Raw genomic sequence first — 19,769 nt, 5'->3', positions numbered from 1 at the left:
TGTAAATGAGAATTAAGATGATATTTAGGATGAACTACTTGTGAATAATTCCTCCTCTAGTGGAACATCTATTCCTGTTAAAGAAACTGTCAGAGCAAGGGACTGTGCTGCTATGGAGATGGAAGAACCACAGTAGCTACAATGAAACCCTCAAAGGACTTGCATTAACTTGCCCTGTAGGAAGCCTCGAATGAATATACAAGGCAGTCTGTTTGGTAGATGGATGATCAAAAGACGTATTACAGCAAAGCTACAAGAGTGATTAAGATAAACGAGTTAGCTACCTTTGGTAACATTATTTCTGATAGAAAAAACGTACTTTGTAATGGATAGTGTCTCCAGCAGATTCCCTACTGGAATCTTTTCAGAGCATGTGTGGTGGGGGATGGTCAAGGACAGAACTAGCCCCCACAGAAAGATGTGCCAAATCAAGCTTGAGCACAGTTCTATCCCATCAAAGCTATCCTCTTGTGGAGTGAGGACAGAAACTACTCAGGGGAGATTTTCCAACTAGTTCAATGCTGAGCTGCAGATTAAGAGAGATTCATCAAGAAATGGTCTCTTTTCTAAAGCATCCATTCAGAAGTCATTACATCTAAGAATATAGCAATTCAGTTCTCGAATAGGATGGAGCCTGTGCAGTCTGTCTTCACATTTCGATGGACGAAGGAATGAAAATTGGTATAATAGTGGTTTGAGATGCATTAAAAAAGTCCCTTGGGAGAAAATGTGATTTCAGAAAAAATAAACCATACACTTATAAAAGACTTTAAAGAGGCTGAAAGCACTGATAACTCATACTTTCTACTGATGTGACTGAGACTAGGAATACTACCTCTTCCAAGAAAGTAATTTAAGATGGTAGGACTGCCGAGTTGCAGTGAGAAACATACTGGATATACAAATTAGACATTTTGCAACCCTGTGGTCGAAATAATATAACAGACCTTAAGTGTTTTTGTGAAAATGGGATAATTGATCTCTGTAGTTTAACTTGTGTAATAAGAGAAGGTTTCTGGTATAATGATATAAGTGGATGACTTAGACTGGAATCGAATTCCTGCTACATGGCTTTTATATGCACTGCTGGCACGCTGAAGGTATGCCAAAGGCATGCCTATCTCTGCCCCTCAGCACCTGCTCAGCGGCAAGTGCTACCCATGCCGGCCAAACCACATCAGAATAGGTATAGATCACTTATTGCCCGGCTAGAAGCACTTAACCCTGTCCATATTTTTTCATCACTAAACATTATTAGAGATATAGGAGATCCCCTGCCAAGGATAGATCACTTTGTCATTCACTTTAACTGGTTGTTAGTTACTACCCATAAGATTCATGCTCCTAAAGTAAAAATGAGAGGATGTGTTTGGTATTAGATCGCAAAAGATGCTTTCATCGCAGCACTTGATGCCTTTATTTCAGTCTTTGCTAATAACACTGATATTAATGACTTACTGTGAATTTAAAGTGGACGGTTTGCTATTTAAGGCACTGAATTCTCATGTTTCTAAACCTCCAGAGCAGCGATTCTTGCCAAAACGTAACCTTTTTAAAAAAGAATGCAAAAAACTGGAACCTCTATGGAGGCGTGGCTATAACCCAATAAGCAAATCATTATACCTTGTGGCTCTATCTGGCTTTCAATGTAAACAAATCATCGGGAAGGCTAAAAGTACATTAAGAATTCATTCTTCAAAAGAAACTGTTAAGTTTTAAAACCCAACAGACATGTCGGGTATTTAACCCACCTAAATACTTAGAACTGAGTAACAAACTGGCTAACCACATTTATGCTCAACTGATACAATATGTTCAATTTTGATGTCACCCCAGTTTCTACGATTACATTTCAGAAAAATGAGACAAATTATACAGATTCTTCACTATCAAAACAAACTTTGTCAGTTTTCCGCTTCCATATCATGTAGGCTTCACAGAGTTATCTATGGCACTCAAATCTAGCTCACTCATCGAAGTTTGTCTGGTCTAATTTCTTTGCCTGGAATTAGACAGGCTAATACATAATTTTACTATGTCGTTCAATGCTTCCTTAGATACAGCAGTCATTCACTTTAGTTGGAAAGATACAGTGCTATCACTCATCCTATTAAAACACCCTTAAAGGGTCCTACGAATCCCAGCAACTACCACTTCATCCCTTTTCTGCATTTTCCCATTAGGATGTTAGAAAAATATGTAAACAGTATTCTACCATCTTTTTTAGAGGTCAACTCTGTTCATGACCCATCTCAGTTTGGGTTCAGCATACTATCGTACAGTGTAGAAATAGCGGATGATCGGCACTGGACACCAAACCAAGGGAGTTGTGGGGCCCTAATTCTACTTGATCTATTGGTAGCCTTTGATACAGTTTCCCAAGAGGTGCTTCTTCTTTGGTTGAATTTGATTGGTTTTAGAAGCTCAGCTCTGAAATGGCCAACTTCATGTTCAAATAACAGGACCCAAAGTGTGAAAACGGTTTCTTCCTTTTCCAACACTAAGAAGGTGAAACATGTGCCTCCTAAAACCCTGGGTTCATCGTTGAGCCCCACAATTTTTAACATCTATGTGCACCTACATGTATTCAATATTTTTCCCACTTCTTTATACATATGCAGAAAGCACTCATCTTATCATCTGGCTGAATGGATCTCCGGAACTCAACCAAGCAACGTTTAGGTGACATTTATCTGAAGTAGCGACTAAAAGCACTTCTGTTAAAACTCTTGTTTTTCCTCTCGACAATGCTTGCACTTTAGTATATTTGATGAAAAAAGTCATATCTCTGGTTCCTGGTGTCGACAGTGCTTAAGTAAATAACTCCATTTCTTCCTCTGGATTATCCTAAACAAGTTTTAAAAGTATTGATTATATCAAGATTAGATTACTACAAAAGTGTATGCATTGGCACGTCCAAGAATCTACTGCCAAACGTCAATTAATTCAAAATGAAGTGGTCGATATGATTTTTGAATTTCCACATCAGGCACACTTCTCCCATTAAAGGCTCCTACTCCATTGACTACACATTGAGAAAAGAATAATTGTTAAAACTCTTTCCTCACCGTGCAGCCATCAAATCTGGTCCCTTCTATCTTCAGGACCACCAGCTAAAAAATGTGTGTTTACTATGTTCAATCTTGGACTATAACTCGGTGATTATCTCTTTTGGGAAAATTAGATAGAGTGGCCGTGCCTTTTGCCTACTGGCAGCTAAGCATTGGAACACCCTTTCCTCTTCACTTAGGATAAACGTAATCATCCCCAGTTCAAGAAATCTTCACAAACCTTTCCATTTGATTAATCCTCACTCATGCTGCTTTTGACTCGTTATCAGGTACATTTAAATTCATAGCGCCAAGACACCTTTATGATAACAGTTATGATTAATAAAACTTAATAACAAAACAAGACCTTGGATAGATATAGACAACAGACTGAATTAGACACCACAAACAGAGGACAGGATCAAGTGATTAACATGTGAATAGTCTGATATTTGAGAATGACTTGATAAAGAGTTTGCATCTTTCTCAGCACAGAGTGACAACTCCTTTCACACAATTTAAAACATTTTAATTAACTACTTAAATATAGAGTTTCAGTTTAGTTGGGTTCATGTTTTTAATGTGTTTACTTTACCTTAAGATGGGTTAAGAAAAAGGTATCTATGCAGAAACACCTGAAAAGGTGCAATTAACATGAAAAACATTGAGTGAAACATTACACCAGGTATTTCTACAGATCCATCTGTGGGCTAAGTGTAGTTGAAAATAAACTGTACATTTTGGCTATTGAGTGAGAATGGTTTAAGAGATGGCTATTGAGTAAGAATGGTTTAAGAGATGGCTGTTGAGTGAGAATGTTTTAAGAGATGAAGAATTCCATCGTAATAGATGTGTGCAAAATAAACTGTGGAAAGGACAACTAAGGCTCTTGATTTAAGTGAATGCTCATTTACCCAACATGATAGTAAAGGTTGAACAGCAAAGAGGAGGCATTAAAAATACAAAATGGCAAAAATTGTCACAAATAATGGTGTGCCTGGAGACCAAGAATTAAATTGATTTACAAGTTCACAAATACCAACAATATTTTTCAATCAACCAAAAGTGCAACATAAAATCGTAAGGCACCAAAATTATTACAAAGAAAAACGTATTTAATACATTTTGGTACATTAAATATATTTAAATAGTCACCGAAAAATCACCAAAGGTGCAGGATGAACAAAGGCACTACATTGCAGAAATGGGGAGCAGAGGACACCTCTATCAAGTACCATCGCCGAACTGAAAAGCAAAGAACTGCAAATTGCCAATGGAGCAGCTAAAAAGTATCCCATGTGAGGACTTTCAGTGTTGAGTGTGCTGTGGCACTTGGGACACGAATAACGCAAGACAGGAATTCCCCAAAAGGGGCACAACATATCTGTACTGAGAAGAGGGACTAAACAAAGGTTAGTAAATAATGATGCAGCATAAAATATAGGAAAAATAATAGAAGGAAAGGAGAGGTCCATGGTAGGGGTAGGATTTTTCCTAGTGCATAGGAAATATAAAAAGTAGACAAGTAAGCAGAAAATGAGGGGATGTAGTAAAGAATAAATTCTACTCGATCTCTCATCGGCATTTGACACTGTCCAACATGACAATCTATTCTTCCTCTTGGAATGCAGAATGGGGCTCTCAGGCACGGTCCTTAAATGGTTTGCCTCTTTCCTCAACAACCGAACAAAACGGGTCAAATCCAAAGAGTCTCTCTCCAACCAGAGTCCCTGCACACTGGATGTTCCCAAAAGATCCTCACTCTCCCCCACTCTCTCCAACCTTTTCCTGGAACCACTGACTGTAAATTTTAAAGCCTCCAACATCCAATATCACATGTATGCGGACAACACCCAACTCTACATGAAAATCTCCTCCCCCGAAGACATCAAATCTCTCAACGGAACCCTTCTCAAAACCCTTAACTGGCTAACCTCCAACCATCTCAAATTAAATGTCCTCAAGACGGAATTCCTCCTCATTGCACCAGTTAGGCAAATCCCCACTGTGTTGAAATTTCTCTGTAACCTCACCGCCCTCAACTGCACACCTCACATCATTGACTCCACTAAATCACTGGGAGTTGTTCTAGACAAAAACTTAAACATGCAAGATCACATCAGATCATCAACCAAAGGAGCGAACTTTCAACTCTGCATCCTAAGAAAACTCAAACCCAGCCTTCCCCAAGATGACTTTAAATCGGCGGTGCAAGCACTTGTTATTTCCAGACAAATACAGCAGTGCAACTCTTTGCGGTCTGCCTAAACTCAGTTTAGCACCTATCAGAGCATCTCTAAATGCTGCCACTAGACTCATTACGGGCTCTGAGAAGACCAACCACATTTCCCCGACCTGAAATCATTCAATTGGCTTCCCTTTGAAGCTAGGATACAACTTAAGATCGATTTGATGACCCATAGAGCACTACACTTCAACACCCCACTCTACCTGACAAACAAGCTGGAACTTTCGAGTGGCTCCAGGTCCACAAGTAGCACCGGCACACTGCTGCTCAAGCCCAAGAAATGTAATAAGCTTAAAACTTACAATCGTACATTCTCTGGCATCGCCCCGAGAATCTGGACCTCCCTTCCAGTGGAAATAAGACTGATTCCCTCTACTCTTGCCTTCAAAAGGCAAGTCAAAACTCTACTATTGAACAAACTCTTCTAATGAACCATGCGCTGATCTTGATGCTGTGCTCCTATTGCCTCTAAGTGATCGTTTTTGTCTGGTTTGCTCTTGATGTATATTGCCCTACTTGTCGCTCTCACCCTTCCTACTTCCTTTGCCCACCCCAATTTCTGCTTGCGCCGGTTGTATATTGCCCCACTGTTTCCATGATTTCTCTCACCTATTTATTTTCCTTTGTCTACCTAAACCTATGTAAAGTGCTCGGATACCCTCGGGGTCATGTCCGCACTATACAAAACTTTAAAATAAATAAATAAACAAGGGAGTTAACTCACAGGCAGAGGTTAAACAGGAAGGCAGCCCACAGTCTGGTGCAACTGAATGGGGGAAAAAATAAGGTGCAAGAAAAAAGGCACCAGTACGCAGAGGGCATGTGAAGAAAAGGAACACAAGAGGACAAGGTGATGGAGCCCAGCATCGACTTCATGTCCAAGTGCCTTTTTCTCCACTGCTGCGTAAGGAGTAATAATGTATTTTCTGACCAAGTCCCCAACTATACTTGCCTTATCAGTGTAAAATCTGATTGATTACAAGGCTTTATCAGTCTTCTTTCCAAATACTTTCACTTTATCACAGAGCATACCTTTCAATTGAAGGTCAAAGATGGTACTTTGCAGCCATTCCTGTCACTTCAGAACAGCAGTTAAGTGCTTAACTGGTATTCATCTAGTTTTACTGCCTCCTTGATAGTGAGATTTAACTGCAATGACAACTCTAAACTGTATCATTCTTGTTGAAGCCGTGAATACCTATTCTGTCATAGTGCTAATATACTGATCAACTTTTTCCCGGCCTGGGGTAAAACCAATGAATATGCTGTGAATTAATCTGCATGGAATTTGAGGGCATCATCAAGAGCACTGCATATTATTTTACAATTCGTCTAGAGATGGAAGGCCATGAAAACATATTTGTATAATTAGGAGGCTTTCTTCCTAAAAGTCTTCTAAAAACATAATAGTCAATGCTTTCTTTAGTCTTAAAATCATACTGAAAAATTGTTTTTGCCCTCAACATAACCAAGTGGGGTTACCCAAAGAGGAACCATCATTAAAATCTTCCCTAAAGATGAGACACTCCTCTCATTGATCAACTTGCTCCCCCATTTCCATTCCCATGCTTTCATTCCTTCCTGGTCTACTTTCCAACCTCTACATCATGGATTTGAGGAGCTGTTTTTCCAGCAGAGGCACCGTAGCTATAGGAGGAAAGTATTGTGGAACATTAAGGTAGCACAGTTGTGGTCTAGGTGTTGGAAGTTCATCTAGTCCCCGAAGATCTGGAGTATTCTACTCAGAGAAATCAGCAAGTCAATTGGCATCTAATGGATTGGTGTTGGTGGTCAATTATTCCCTATTTGGGGTATAGTCTTAAATAGTCATTACATGTATTTCCTCCTCTTCCTCCTGGTCTACTCTACCAAACAGAAATTTGGGAGAATGGGTCTCTAAGATTTTATCCTGGGATGGGAATGTCTTCATCTATGTTGATATCTGATAATGCTAGTGGTCTTTTAAAGGCAATGATGGGTAAGGAGGGCAAAAATAGAAAGAGATGCTGGAAAATCGTCTTTAACAAAAGAGCCTCAATAATCAAAAACATATTTTCCTTATAATGGGTTAGATTGCATCCAAGCTTTTCATCAAAGGTTGCGAGATTTGTTTTGAAAAGTTTAAGATTACGTTTTGTATTAGAAAAGTGCGTCTGAGAGGTAATGCTATCAATTCTTTTAACAATGTAGGCTTTGTCAGATTGTCCATGTGTACTTAGATTAGAACTTGAGAGCGCAATTACTATAAATATTTCTTAACAACTCACATGAAGTCAGTACCTTAGAGCCTTTCTCCTTTGCCGGGCAGATCTCTTCTTCCATAGTGATTTTTTTCTATAATAATGGAGTTGGTTAATTGTACCACAACACAGTTATACCATTTAAAGTCACCCAGAATTTGCTGTGACAGGGGATGGAATGGCCCTTCAAGAAGAGCTTTTTGATGCCACAGACTTTCCAACTTTTAAACTGCCCTTATGGGCTGCTCAGGTTTTTCTGAGTAACCTATGTGGGTTCGTGTTCACCAGGAACCTATGTGGGTTGCAGCAGTCTCTTAATGGGAGCTTTGAGGGTCTCTTTCAAGCCTGAAGCCTTGGGTTACCTCTTTCTTCTCTGGATTCCTGATAGGCTTTAAAATGTTATCTTACCTTGATAGGTTATACCATTTGTCAGTCTTAAAATAATTATGTCCCATTAAGAAATGTTGAGCTAATATTGAGGTATACCCCAAACTATTTAACACATGATGTGTGCTAAAGAAATGGAAAAGGGGCTCCGGGGGAAGGGCTTACGCTTAGCCACATCGAAAGCTGCACATAAAATAGTCCAAAAGAGTTGGACAGGCTATTGCATTAAACAGGATTTAGGTGCTATGTAAATTGCACTGAAGGATCCTAGCTTGACAATGGGGACTTAATCAAAGCGTATTAGTCTATGATAGAGCCTGTCTGTAAAAAGCATGTACTTTTTTCCCAAACTACACCCTTTATTGGAACCAATAAAGGGTAAAATCCTTCAATGGTGATTTTTCATCACAAGGTTGGCCAGACACATCCAATGGAACAGTAGCATACCTTCATTTAATATTTCAAGCAGTTTGGAGATATCACTGGCTGCGTTAACCCAAATTCCCCATCTTGAGAAGTCTAAGACTTTCAATAACGAGTGCATTTCATAATGTAGCAAAAACCTTTAAATGGTGTCACTTTTGTTTACAGGCAAGTGCCATTTTACAGTAAAGCGTCTTGACAACTCTCAAACCATGTGCAGGTCTTTATTGTCCCTCTATAAAACTGATAACAGAATAGTTAATCCCTTGTGTCTTCTACTCATAAGACACTCCAGGCTGTCTCCATTGCTATGTAACACTACTTTATTGTTACACACAGCATGTTATTTGGATTATTTCACATACATAATGATATTTACATCAAAAACATGCTCATGTGATTTAACTGTACTTCTGTTACTCACAAGGATGGAGACTTACCATAGTAATATCTTGTTTGTACAATGCAAAACTTTCCTTGGTAATCACAGGGAGGTAGAATGAAGGCATGACTTCGGTCTCCACAAAGTCTAGTCCCCATGTTTTTGTAAAGAAATCAGATTCTCTTTTTGCCAACCTAGGATCGTTTAGTGCAGCTGGAAGGTTTACTTTGGAATGATAAATTGTCCATCTGTGCTGATCTGCAACAACCGATGGGCCATCGCACAAACTGTTGGGTTCACCTGTAAAGACAAAAGTCATATTGATTAATTTTTTGCATAAAAAAAACTAGCTAACTGAAACAATTAAAATGTTTACGCATATGGAGCACATTAACAAAGCAAATAAGGCGAAAAGCCAGACACTAACAAAGGACCCAAGACAGCTAGTGTGATGAGAAAAAAGCCTGTAACTGTAATCGGTCCAAATTACATGTATTTACTATTTTAAAACTGATTATTAAATATCATGTAAAAATGTCAATTAAAATTGGGAAGAAAGAAAAGAAAATGTTCAAGGTAGCAAAATGAAATGAAATAGAAATGTATATGGCGCAAACAATTACCCGGAGGTGTCAAGGCGCTAGTTTGTAAAGTAACTATGCCGTAAAGTCTAGTTAGGAATTCAGAGATTAAACAGCCACGTTTTTAAATCTTTCCTGAAGGCTAACAATTCAGTTTCAACTTTTAATATCGGAGGAAGAGAGTTCCAAAGTCTGGTAGTGCCAACCAAAAAGCTTCTGCCACCCCCGGAGCTTTTCTTGAAATAACATGGCTATCTAATTAAATACAGTCTTCATAAAGGCAACCCTATGCAAGAGATACTTTTTCTTTATTTTTTCTAAACACATTTTTATTATGTCAAAGGTCAAATACAGTGCAGAGGTCCTTAACCCAGGAACCATCTGCCATATTAGATATTGATGATTATTGTCAAGGATATGTAGTTTATACATTATCATGGTTATGCAAAACATAACATAACATGTGTATTTGTAAAGCGCGCGTTCACCCCAGCAACGGGGTATCTTGGTGCTGAAATAACAGATGTATATTGTTACCCAACTCAATGGTACTCATTTTATCGACCTCCAATGGATGAAAGGCTGAGTGGACCCGCTGGGATTTTAACCTGTGACCATGAGGTGGAACACAGGCCCCTGCAGTGGATGCATTAGTCCACTGAGGCACCAGACCCGGCTTTAACAATATAACATAAACTTATTGAAGCCCCCTCCAACCGCCCCCCACTCTTGTACTATTCCACTACTGCATTTCATTTGCCACCACATCGCCCAACCAAACAAATAAATTCCAACATCATAGAATTGGTCCCTTACCCAAGAGGCCTGCATGACAGCATAGACACAGATACATCCACTGGGGGCACTGGGTCAAGATAGAGGTCCCGGTAGCCTGCCCATCTTTTCCAGACCTTGGGGTGCTTGAATATTGGGATCTCCAATCCCATACAAAAGTCCAGGCCATTTTTCCATGCAGAGAGAAAAGGTGGGGCCGATGCCTTCCACAGCCTTGCAATATCCCTTTTAGCCAATGTCAGCCCCAACAGTAACAGGTGCCTCTTGTATATATTACCTCCTGTACCCTCCATGATATGTAAAATTACTAATCTTGGTGAGGAGGGGAGCTCCCACCCCAACACTTCTGCAAGACAGGCCAGAACCCCCCGGCAAAATCTCGAGAGTGTTGTACAATGCCAGATTGTATGTATTAGGGATCCCTCCTCCCGACGACACCGCAGGCATTTTGGGGATGACACTAGCCCCGCCCTCCACAACCTGAACCTGGTATAATAAACTCGATGAAGGTACTTAAATTGGATAAGAGCAGCCGCGTTGCTATTGATGGTCCCAGAGGGTAGGCCATTGCATCCATCCAATCATCGCCGACTATTTGGCCAAGATCACCCACCGATGCTTCTCTAAGTTTATCTAAAGTGGTAGAGCTGTTGGTCACTAGTGACTGATAGATTTTGGAGATTTTAAAAACCAGCAAATCGCCCATGAACACCTTGGCTTCAATAGGACTGAATTTGGGAAGAGCCTCTAAACCGAGATACAAGCATAAATGGCGTGCCGAAATTGGAGGTATTTATAGAATTTAGTTTTTGGCATTTGATACGCTTTTTGAAGACCTTGGAATGATTTCAGAACAGAGCCTCGCATCACGTTACCTAATGTAGAGATTCCTATATTATGCCACCCACGAGATCCGGGTAAGGCAGCAAGCTGTGGCAATCTGCTTTTGTGCCACAGTGGGGTTTCCCCAGTCAGCTTATTCCACCACCCCATCCAGCGGAGGGACTATTACCACACCTGGAATACCACCCCAGAGATACTTTCAAACACCACATCTAAGTCTTGTTTTAGTTTAAGAGAATCCTTACAAAAAACTCCTTACTGACGTATTGGAAAAAGCAAAAAACAGGGTCCGCCATGAATGTTTCGTGTTAACTTATAGATGAGTAAGACTAGATATTGGACTCAACAGTGAATCCATGGACGCCCCTAATGTTAGATCAATATCTCAACCACTTTTTCTGTAAGCAGACAATGGAATTGTATTATCACACACAGCAAACAGGTTGCAACATATGATAGATATTGATGTTACAGATATGGATTCTCTCCTATCTGTAAAGATTTGTATCAAGTTATTTATTATGATAAAAGAACCCACAACTTGGAAATAGGAGCTACATTTTCTCATATGTGTGTTAATTCCTTTACCTACCTGGGAGTTTTGTTAGCCACTATAGAAATTGATGTCCATTATTCTATGGAAGAATGGGCAAAAGAAAATCAAAGGTGTGTTTAGGATTTATGAAGCTCTGAGCAACTCAAAAATGAAATGGGGCAGGATTTTGGAGTTGTGTAAATACCTCATCTTTACAGATGGAATAAAATTGCCACCTAAGGAAACTCTTCAGGTATTTGCTTTCTAATCTACCTTTAGTCAAACTTGGACACCTCAATTGTCTGTTTAGAGAGAGCATCAAGCTTGTTCCAAATAAACATTGGGCTTCATTATGGTTAAAACCAAAGGGGGCATTTTCATTGTTATTGTACAAAATTTCATGAGTTTGGAGAAAGCACCACTAATTCCATGGACTAATTACATAGAAGAGAGCGTTATTATTTTGGGAAATCACGGGCTCTGAATCTCAGATTTTTGGTGACAAGAAGCTCTTGCTCTGTATTCAACTGGGATCAAGATGACCCCATATTTAGCCTGGAGAAAAGCTAAGAGTACACCAAGAGTCAGTTTCATCGCATCTCATTGGGTGTCTTCATTAATAGACTTTTTTAAGTTATTAGTTCCATCTATTGAGTCATATGCAGGCAGACAATTATGTGCTTGTTATTTTAAAATAAGTGCCAACTTGTACAGACTGGATAAAACAGCTTTCTATGGAAAAGTAAATGGATAGATATCAAGTACAGCACAACCTATCATACCCTGGTTTTCCTTCAATAAATGTGAAATGATCAAGAATTTAAAAATCAGACAAAAATTAAAACAAATAGCTCAACTGGTTAATAATCCAATATAATGAAGATAGCTCAACTGTGATAACAATTGCAGGATGATTGTTTATATTTTAAAAATGGAAACAATCTTAATGAAGTTTATACACTCAATAAACTAACAGTTAAACACTTAGCAATTTACTGTCCTTTTCCCGGAGCCCTCAGAAAGTCATTGTCGCATGTAACTTCTCAAGTAAGTGATTGTTTACCAATGCTGTCACAGGGACTTGTGTGCTATCTCACTGTTCAAATGTGCCAAATGTTCATATTTTTGTTGTCTCTCTTGTGGCAGACGTTATACAGTGAAGACAATAAAGGCGGTAATGTAATGGGAACGCACTTAAAATTTGCCTATGATTGAGTCAGTTTCTAAGTACAGCATTAGTCAGAACAATGCAGCAAAGCCTGATGTTTTGAAAACATCACAGGTTCCTGGGGAGGGTCTGTGGGGGGACATGGTGGCCGGCAGAGATACCTCAGTTTATTTTCCTTTAGAAAGTGAATGTGCTTTTCAAATAAACAGGTCCTTACCTTACCTTGTTTCGGGCAGGTGTTTTCGGCGGGGCTGAGTGAGTGTCTGGGTCCAGTCTTTGCATATGGAAAATCTCCAATTTTTAAGTGAAGTCCTAACTGCTAGGGCGCTCAACCTCGGACCTGGGGAGCCCGGTTCGAGTCTTGGTAATGTCGCTAAACCTCCTGGGATTCTGGGCAAATCACTTAATCTTCCCGTGCCTAACAAAATGAATGTGTGTCCTGTGTAACGTAACTGGTGCTATGTAAAGCGCTCTGATACCCGGTTCGGTTTGGGTCAAGTTTGCGCTATATAAAACTCTGCAAACAAAAAAGGAGCACAACAGCAGCAGTCGGCGCAGTGGAATAGGTCTCTGGGCAGAGGCAGCATCAAGGCTCAGCAGAGGCCGGCAAGTTCGCCACACGGAGCTGTTGCCGGGGCATTCCAGGCAGCGCGGATGCAGGCTAGGCATAGTTATCCCTGCCTCAACATTTTGCAGGAACGTCTTTTAGGAGAAAGAGAGTGGCAAATGACAGCGGGCCACATATGAGTTTGGCAAGAGGATGGGGATGTTGAAGAAGAACCGTACAAGAACCCTCTAACTTCCCTGCTACAGGCAAGAGAGAAGCAGCAACAGATTCCAGTTATTAACTAGCGATACAGAGTAGGATCAGTCTCAGCTACGTGGTTCTCGGCCGCAATATTTAAGACCCCAGCCCCAAAGACAAGAAAGCCCTCTAGGTGTAGAGAAGATGCTTGCAATCTTGATAGAAGAAATCAGAGGAAGTTTGCGATACTGGAAAAAACAGAGAAAGATTTAGGCGGCCTGTGATGCCCTAGAGCCAAAATTAACTCCTTAATGGAAAGAATGTGTGTGATTGAAGCTTCTTTAGTGGAACTCAATAGGGAGGTCGAAGCCAACCATGAAGAGATTGAGACACTTATAATGGGAGCAAAAGATCTCCGTGACAAAATTGAGTCATTAGAAAATAATGCAAGAAGGAATAATATTAGAGTACTGAACGATCTGGAATGTGCAGAGGGAAAGAACATCAGAGGCTACCTGGTTAATATAATAAAGGATTTTATCCCTAGCATGGCCCCTCTGGTACTGGAGGAGGACATATAGAGGATTCATCGAGATCCTTTCACAAAAGAGGCAGTCAAAAAAAAACAAGGAAAATGTTTATTAACTGCAAGTCATACTCTCTTAAGGAAAAAGTTCTGATTGAAGCCCTAAAACTGGCAGTTTCACTAAAGGGGAGTGGATCTTCAGTATCAGGTTGGATATTCCCAGAGGTACTCAGCATAGATAGTGGGAGCTAGGGAACTACATTCAGGAGTTTAGATCACTGGGAGCCAATGCCCAGATGCGTTTCCCTGGCCCTCTGAAAATCCTGTGGAATAATAAAATGCATAATATGAGGGACCCGAAGGAAGCAATAATTTTAGTGGTACATATTAAAGCACATCAGAAATTAAATAGATGTCACTGAGGAAAACGAGAGTACAAATAGCTATATATTTCCAAGATATACCCAATGGATTCAGGGAGGTTTCCCAGGGTGTGGTGGGGGGGTCATTGCACAGCAGTAGTTTTGCCTTATAAGTAAGCACTGGGTGTGGAAGCATGTAGGCGACAAAGAAGACAATTTTTAGTCCTCATTTGCAAAGAGATAATACAAAGTCTTTTATGGAGCTCATATAGGTATAAGATATTTCCCTCTTTTTAGATTAACATGCCAGAGTTGTCAAGTTTTGTTCCCTTAAAGGTCTTAACTTGGAATGTAAGCTGCCTTAGAGTAAAACTAGAAAGAGAAGAATTCTTGAATATTTGTGGCTTTCATTCAGTGAAGTCATAATTTTACAAGAGACCCACCTGTTAAAAGAAGAATGGGAAGAAATTATAGAGAAACAAAAATGGTTAGACCATTACTAGTGCACCAGTCAGTCATGTTGTGTTAAGGGGGTGGTACATTAAAAAAACCGATCAAGGCCACTTTGGGGGGCCATATGGCACATCAAATGGAGAGATGAGCGATCGCATAGGTGAAAATATATAGTACATGATACTTTTTGGGTATTATGGACCAAACATGGATGGCTCTGCCCCCCCTTCAAGCTCTGTATAATTAGTTTCTGGAGGTTAAATTTCCCATATTATTAGGAGGGGATTTTAATGCGCTCATAGGCCCGGTTTTAGATAAATCTTCGACAACAGACACAGCAAATTCCCCCCAAATTAGAGCACTAGTAAAACAATTAATAATAGATATGGGCTTAGTTGATATTTGGAGACGAAGAGCAAATAGAAAGCAAAGTTTATCTTTCCACAACAAAAAGTATGTGCATTTTTCCAGTATTTATTTTTTCCAAGTGGATATCAAAAATGAGCGAAAAAGTCAATTAAGTGGAACATGTATCGGAACATCTTTCTGATTACTCAGCCCTTATCCTAGAATTTCAGCTAGATAAAATACCAGTTCCCCCCCAGATGGTCTGTAAAGTGAGCACTATTATTGGACTCACACGTAATAGATCACCTGAAGCAAGATATAAAAGAATTGTAGCTGTGGATGAAAGGATAAAGAGTACAAGAACTGCCCTTGCAAATTATTTAGAAGCAATAATACGGATTAAATGAGAAGCCAGTAAATAGGCCTACTATGAATATGGAGAGTGCAGTGGCAAACTACTGGCTTGGAAAACAAAGGTGGAACAGAATAGAAACATCACTAAAGAAATTCTAATTGATGAAACAGGTAAAATATGCACTGAGGGATAGAGCAAGCCTTTATTCACATCTTGCAAAAGCTATATACAGAAGATCAAGAGGGGTCCGAAGACCAGATCGAGAGTCATTTCAGTGAAATGGTCATCCCGACCATGCAAGTAGACTTAAAAGAGAATTTGAATTTCGGGATTAGTCCTGAAGAAGTGTCAGTGGCAATTAGGAAACTAAGGAGAGGAAAAGCAGCTGGCCTACCAAACAAAATATATATGGCACTAAAAGATCATCTTGTTCCTGCTCTAACTGAACTGCTGAATGGTGCGTTCTCTGAAGGGCAAGCTCTACAGCTTCTTATGAGGAGTCCACTGTTAGTACTAATTCTTAAGCCGAATAAAGACCCTAAGATTTCATATAGGCGGGGGCGCTAGGTGGCGCACAAGCGTAATGGCCGCAACTGTGTGAGGCTCCCACAGACCGGTGCGGAAATCCGACAATCCTGATTCCACCGATGTAAAGTGCCCAAAACATGATGTGAGGAACTATAACTAGCGCGGAGTAAGCGGCGCTAGTTTCTGTAACATCCGCGGCGTTTCAAGGCGGAAAGCAGCAAACAGGAGTGGAGACCGAGAGGGGCAGAGCTGGGCACGCAAGTGCCGTGGTCCCCACGAGGTGGATAGGCCTGCGCACAAAAATGGCGGCGATAAGTGGGCGCTGAACACTGCCTGCAACGTGCCACCCTTCATCGGGCACTGCAGACAAGCGAATTGCACTACAAGTAAGCAGGGCAGCTACTAGGAAATTTGGAGCACGGACAGGTGGGGATGTAATTTATGCCGGGACACATAACGGCACTGCAGGATACGCGGCTAGCAGGGTGGCCATAAGGGGAAAACTGGCTCGGCGAACCCAAACAGGCAAGACAACTAAGTGGTCAGAAGAGCGCTAAACCAGACACTGGCATTCATTTGAAGGAACCTGGCTGGGGCACATCCACAATCCATATAACTGGGGCCCTGAAGTGACTCAGCGCTGTGCTACCTCAACTGCAAACTAGACAGCAGGGACAAGGCCAGCGGTAAACGTTTTGGGGATCACGGACCACAGAGCGGACAAATCGCGGCCATACCACAAAGAGACCGCCTACCGCCGGACGAGCTTGTGGTGCGGGTGCTGCCAGCCTGGATTGAGAGCCTTGGAGTCGATCCTTTTCCCGCAGCTGAAGTGCCATTGTAAAATAGACCCGCACACTGCCATAAAGAACAAGGGGCCAAGGAGAACCTTATAGCACAGACATCATACCACTACAGATTCCACGGCCAGACATACCCTATAAACCGCTACAGGTGCCTGCACCAAGATGGGGAAGCCGGAAGCACGACAACTGCGGCTGACATTCGACGCCAAAAAATCCACCCGGCAGCAACAAGCGGAGGTAGACAACAGAGCTGAAAACTTACAGCAGGAACAGCAGTTGACATCAGGGGATGACATGAAATCGATTCTGCCAGAAATACGACAAAGCGTCGCGACCATAGCGGATAAAATGGACACGAGGACAACGCGAATGGATGAGATAGCCCGCAAATCTATCAGGCGTTTCCGAGCACACTGCCACCAGTGATTCCCTGGAGCGGCTCCAGTAGCTGTCCATCGCTGCACTCCCTTCCCACTCTTTCTAATGAGGAGTTTGCTAAGTGGGCCCTGCGAGTCAAGTCTGGCTCGCCTGCAGACCCGGTAAGATCTGCCCTTTTCAGGGATGCTGCTTTTCAGGGACGCACTATAGTGTGTTCTCTGATTAACCTCTCCCTGACTTCCGGCCTGGTCCCTGCCAAGTGGAAGCAAGCGGTGGTTTCCCCGATCCTAAAAAAAACATCTTTGGATCCGCTGAGACCTGAAAACTACCGCCCTATATCTTTGCTCCCTTGGCCGGCCAAGGTCATGGAGGCCCATGTAAATCTGGCCCTCACGGAGCATATGACCCAAGTTAATGTCCTGGATCCCACGCAGAATGGGTTTCGTGCTGGCCACAGCACTGAGACGGCCCTTCTGGCAATGGTTGAGCATTTGCGGATTGTGCTCGATGCAGGTCAAACGGCAGCGCTTATTTTATTAGACCTGAGCGCTGCCTTTGACACTGTTTCCCATCGCATCCTTCTACACCGCCTGCAGGACATTGGCATTTGTGGCTCTGCTCTGCAGTGGTTCCGCTCCTTCCTTAGTGATCGCTCCTTCTGCGTTGCCACCCCTCCTTTTCAGTCCAAGTACCATCCTTTGGACCTGGGGGTCCGTCAGGGCTCCTCGCTGAGTCCCACGCTTTTTAACCTGTACGTGCAGCCGCTGGCTGAGGTCGCCAGGCAATGGGGCCTAACCATGGTCTCCTACGCCGACGACACTCAGTTGGCGGTTACGATCAGCGGGGATGCCAAGCAGGATGCCCTCAGGTTCCGAAGTGGACTGAGAGAGGTGGCCAGCTGGATGAATAACAACTGTCTCCAGCTGAACGCGACAAAAACGGAGGTGATGATCGTTGGAAGGGATGCGGACCACTGGGGGGGACGGATGGTGGCCTCCCGAGATGGGATCAGCGCCGGCCCCCGTCCTGGAACTCAGGAATCTGGGAGTATGGCTCGACCACACGTTAAGCTTTGTGACTCACACGAAGAGAGTGGCGGCCTGCTGTTTTGGAGTATTACGCGGGCTAAAACCCCTGCTCAGATTTTTTGACGCTCCTACTAGACAGCTGGTCATTCAAGCAATGATTATCTCTCGGCTGGACTACGCCAGTTCACTCCTTTTAGGAGCGAACCAAGCTGAGATCCTTCGTTTACAGCGAGTCCAGAACGCTGCGGCTAGGGCGGTGGTCGGTTTGCCCCGGACCTGCCCTACCTCAAATACTCTGCGGTCCCTGCACTGGCTCCCGATAAACAAGAGAATTCAATTCAAGGCTCTTTGCCTGGTTTTTAAAATTCTTCGAGAGTCGGCACCTGTCATACTTAACAAACTGCTCTCTCCCTACGTTCCTACCCGCTCACTCCGATCCCTTGGACAATCCTTGGTGGTTGTCCCCCGTTTTAGACTTAGCCGGATGGGGGGTCGCTCCTTCCGAGTGAAAGCTGCTACCCTCTGGAATGCGCTCCCCTTGGAAATCCGCCTCATGGATGATCTAATATCCTTTCGCAGGGCCCTGAAAACCTTCTTGTTTTAAATGTACCCTGTTTTAAGTGTTCTGCTTTTTTGTTGCTGGACTTTGTGTTATGTTGTGTCTACCTTTCCCTGCGCCAGGACGCTCCTTCGCTGGAGCAGCTGTGCGCATTAAAAATGTAAATAACATAACATAACATAACAAATTGAAGGCCAGGAGAGACGCATAAAAGAGGCAGAACAACACATCTCCGAGGTCGAAGATACCACTGCCCATGTACACATAGCAACGGCACAGATAGATAAATTGTTAAAGATCATAGCTGCCAAAAACGAGGACATAGAAGCGCGAAGCAGAAGGAGCAACATACGCGTTTTGGGAATACCGGAGAGTACGAATACGGGCAAGATGGAGGAGTATATCGAGAAATTACTAGTGGCAGTGGGGGGTACAGATCTGCTTTCTCCTCATTTCATCGTCGAAAGGGCTCACCGATCCCTTGGGCCATGGTCACCCCCTGGAAACACTCCCAGACCTATCATTGCCCGCCTATTAAACTACAGAGACAGGAATGTAGCTCTACTGGTGGCCAGGGAGAAAAAGCAGCTGCATTATGATGGGATACCCTTCACCATGCACCCGGACTTTACGATGCACGTCCAGGAGGAATGACGCAAATTTTCTGCAGTAAAACAAAAGCTAAGGCAAGCCCAGATCGGCTGCGCCCTACTTTACCCCGCCCGCCTTCGCATCACGCACCAAGGGACCCAAACATTCTTTACAAAACCTCAACAAGTTGAAGAATTCTTAAAGCAGCTTAAAAAACAGAGGGAAAATGGCACAGACACCAGAAACTCGCCCGCTGAAGACAGACACCAATCGCTGAAGACAGACACCAATCGCTGGTATCTCTCACTTCGCTCACGATGATCATAGCCATGTTTGTGACACTCCAAATAGTAATGGGACAGGACAATACGCACTTAGGAAACAAGGTTTCACTAAAGAAGCATGCTTCGGAGGGGGTTTAAAAACACTCTGAAGCCG

The 19,769-nt window shown here is 42.3% G+C and overlaps 1 protein-coding gene across 4 annotated transcripts in view; it reads right to left on the bottom strand.

Moving 5' to 3' along the window:
- VPS54 (VPS54 subunit of GARP complex) overlaps nt 1-19,769 on the bottom strand; it is a 599,465-nt gene that overhangs the window by 417,625 nt on the left and 162,071 nt on the right. For all 4 annotated transcript variants that reach the window (XM_086927614.1, XM_086927616.1, XM_086927615.1 and 1 more), the window contains exon 4: nt 8,789-9,030. In XM_086927614.1, the coding sequence (XP_086783740.1) occupies nt 8,789-9,030 (242 nt within the window). The remainder of the gene's footprint in view (nt 1-8,788; nt 9,031-19,769) is intronic.

This window comes from Lissotriton vulgaris, chromosome 6, assembly GCF_964263255.1.
Source record: "Lissotriton vulgaris chromosome 6, aLisVul1.2, whole genome shotgun sequence".
Classification (NCBI taxonomy): Eukaryota; Metazoa; Chordata; class Amphibia; order Caudata; family Salamandridae; genus Lissotriton; species Lissotriton vulgaris.
This window is presented reverse-complemented; position numbering and strand designations above follow the sequence as displayed.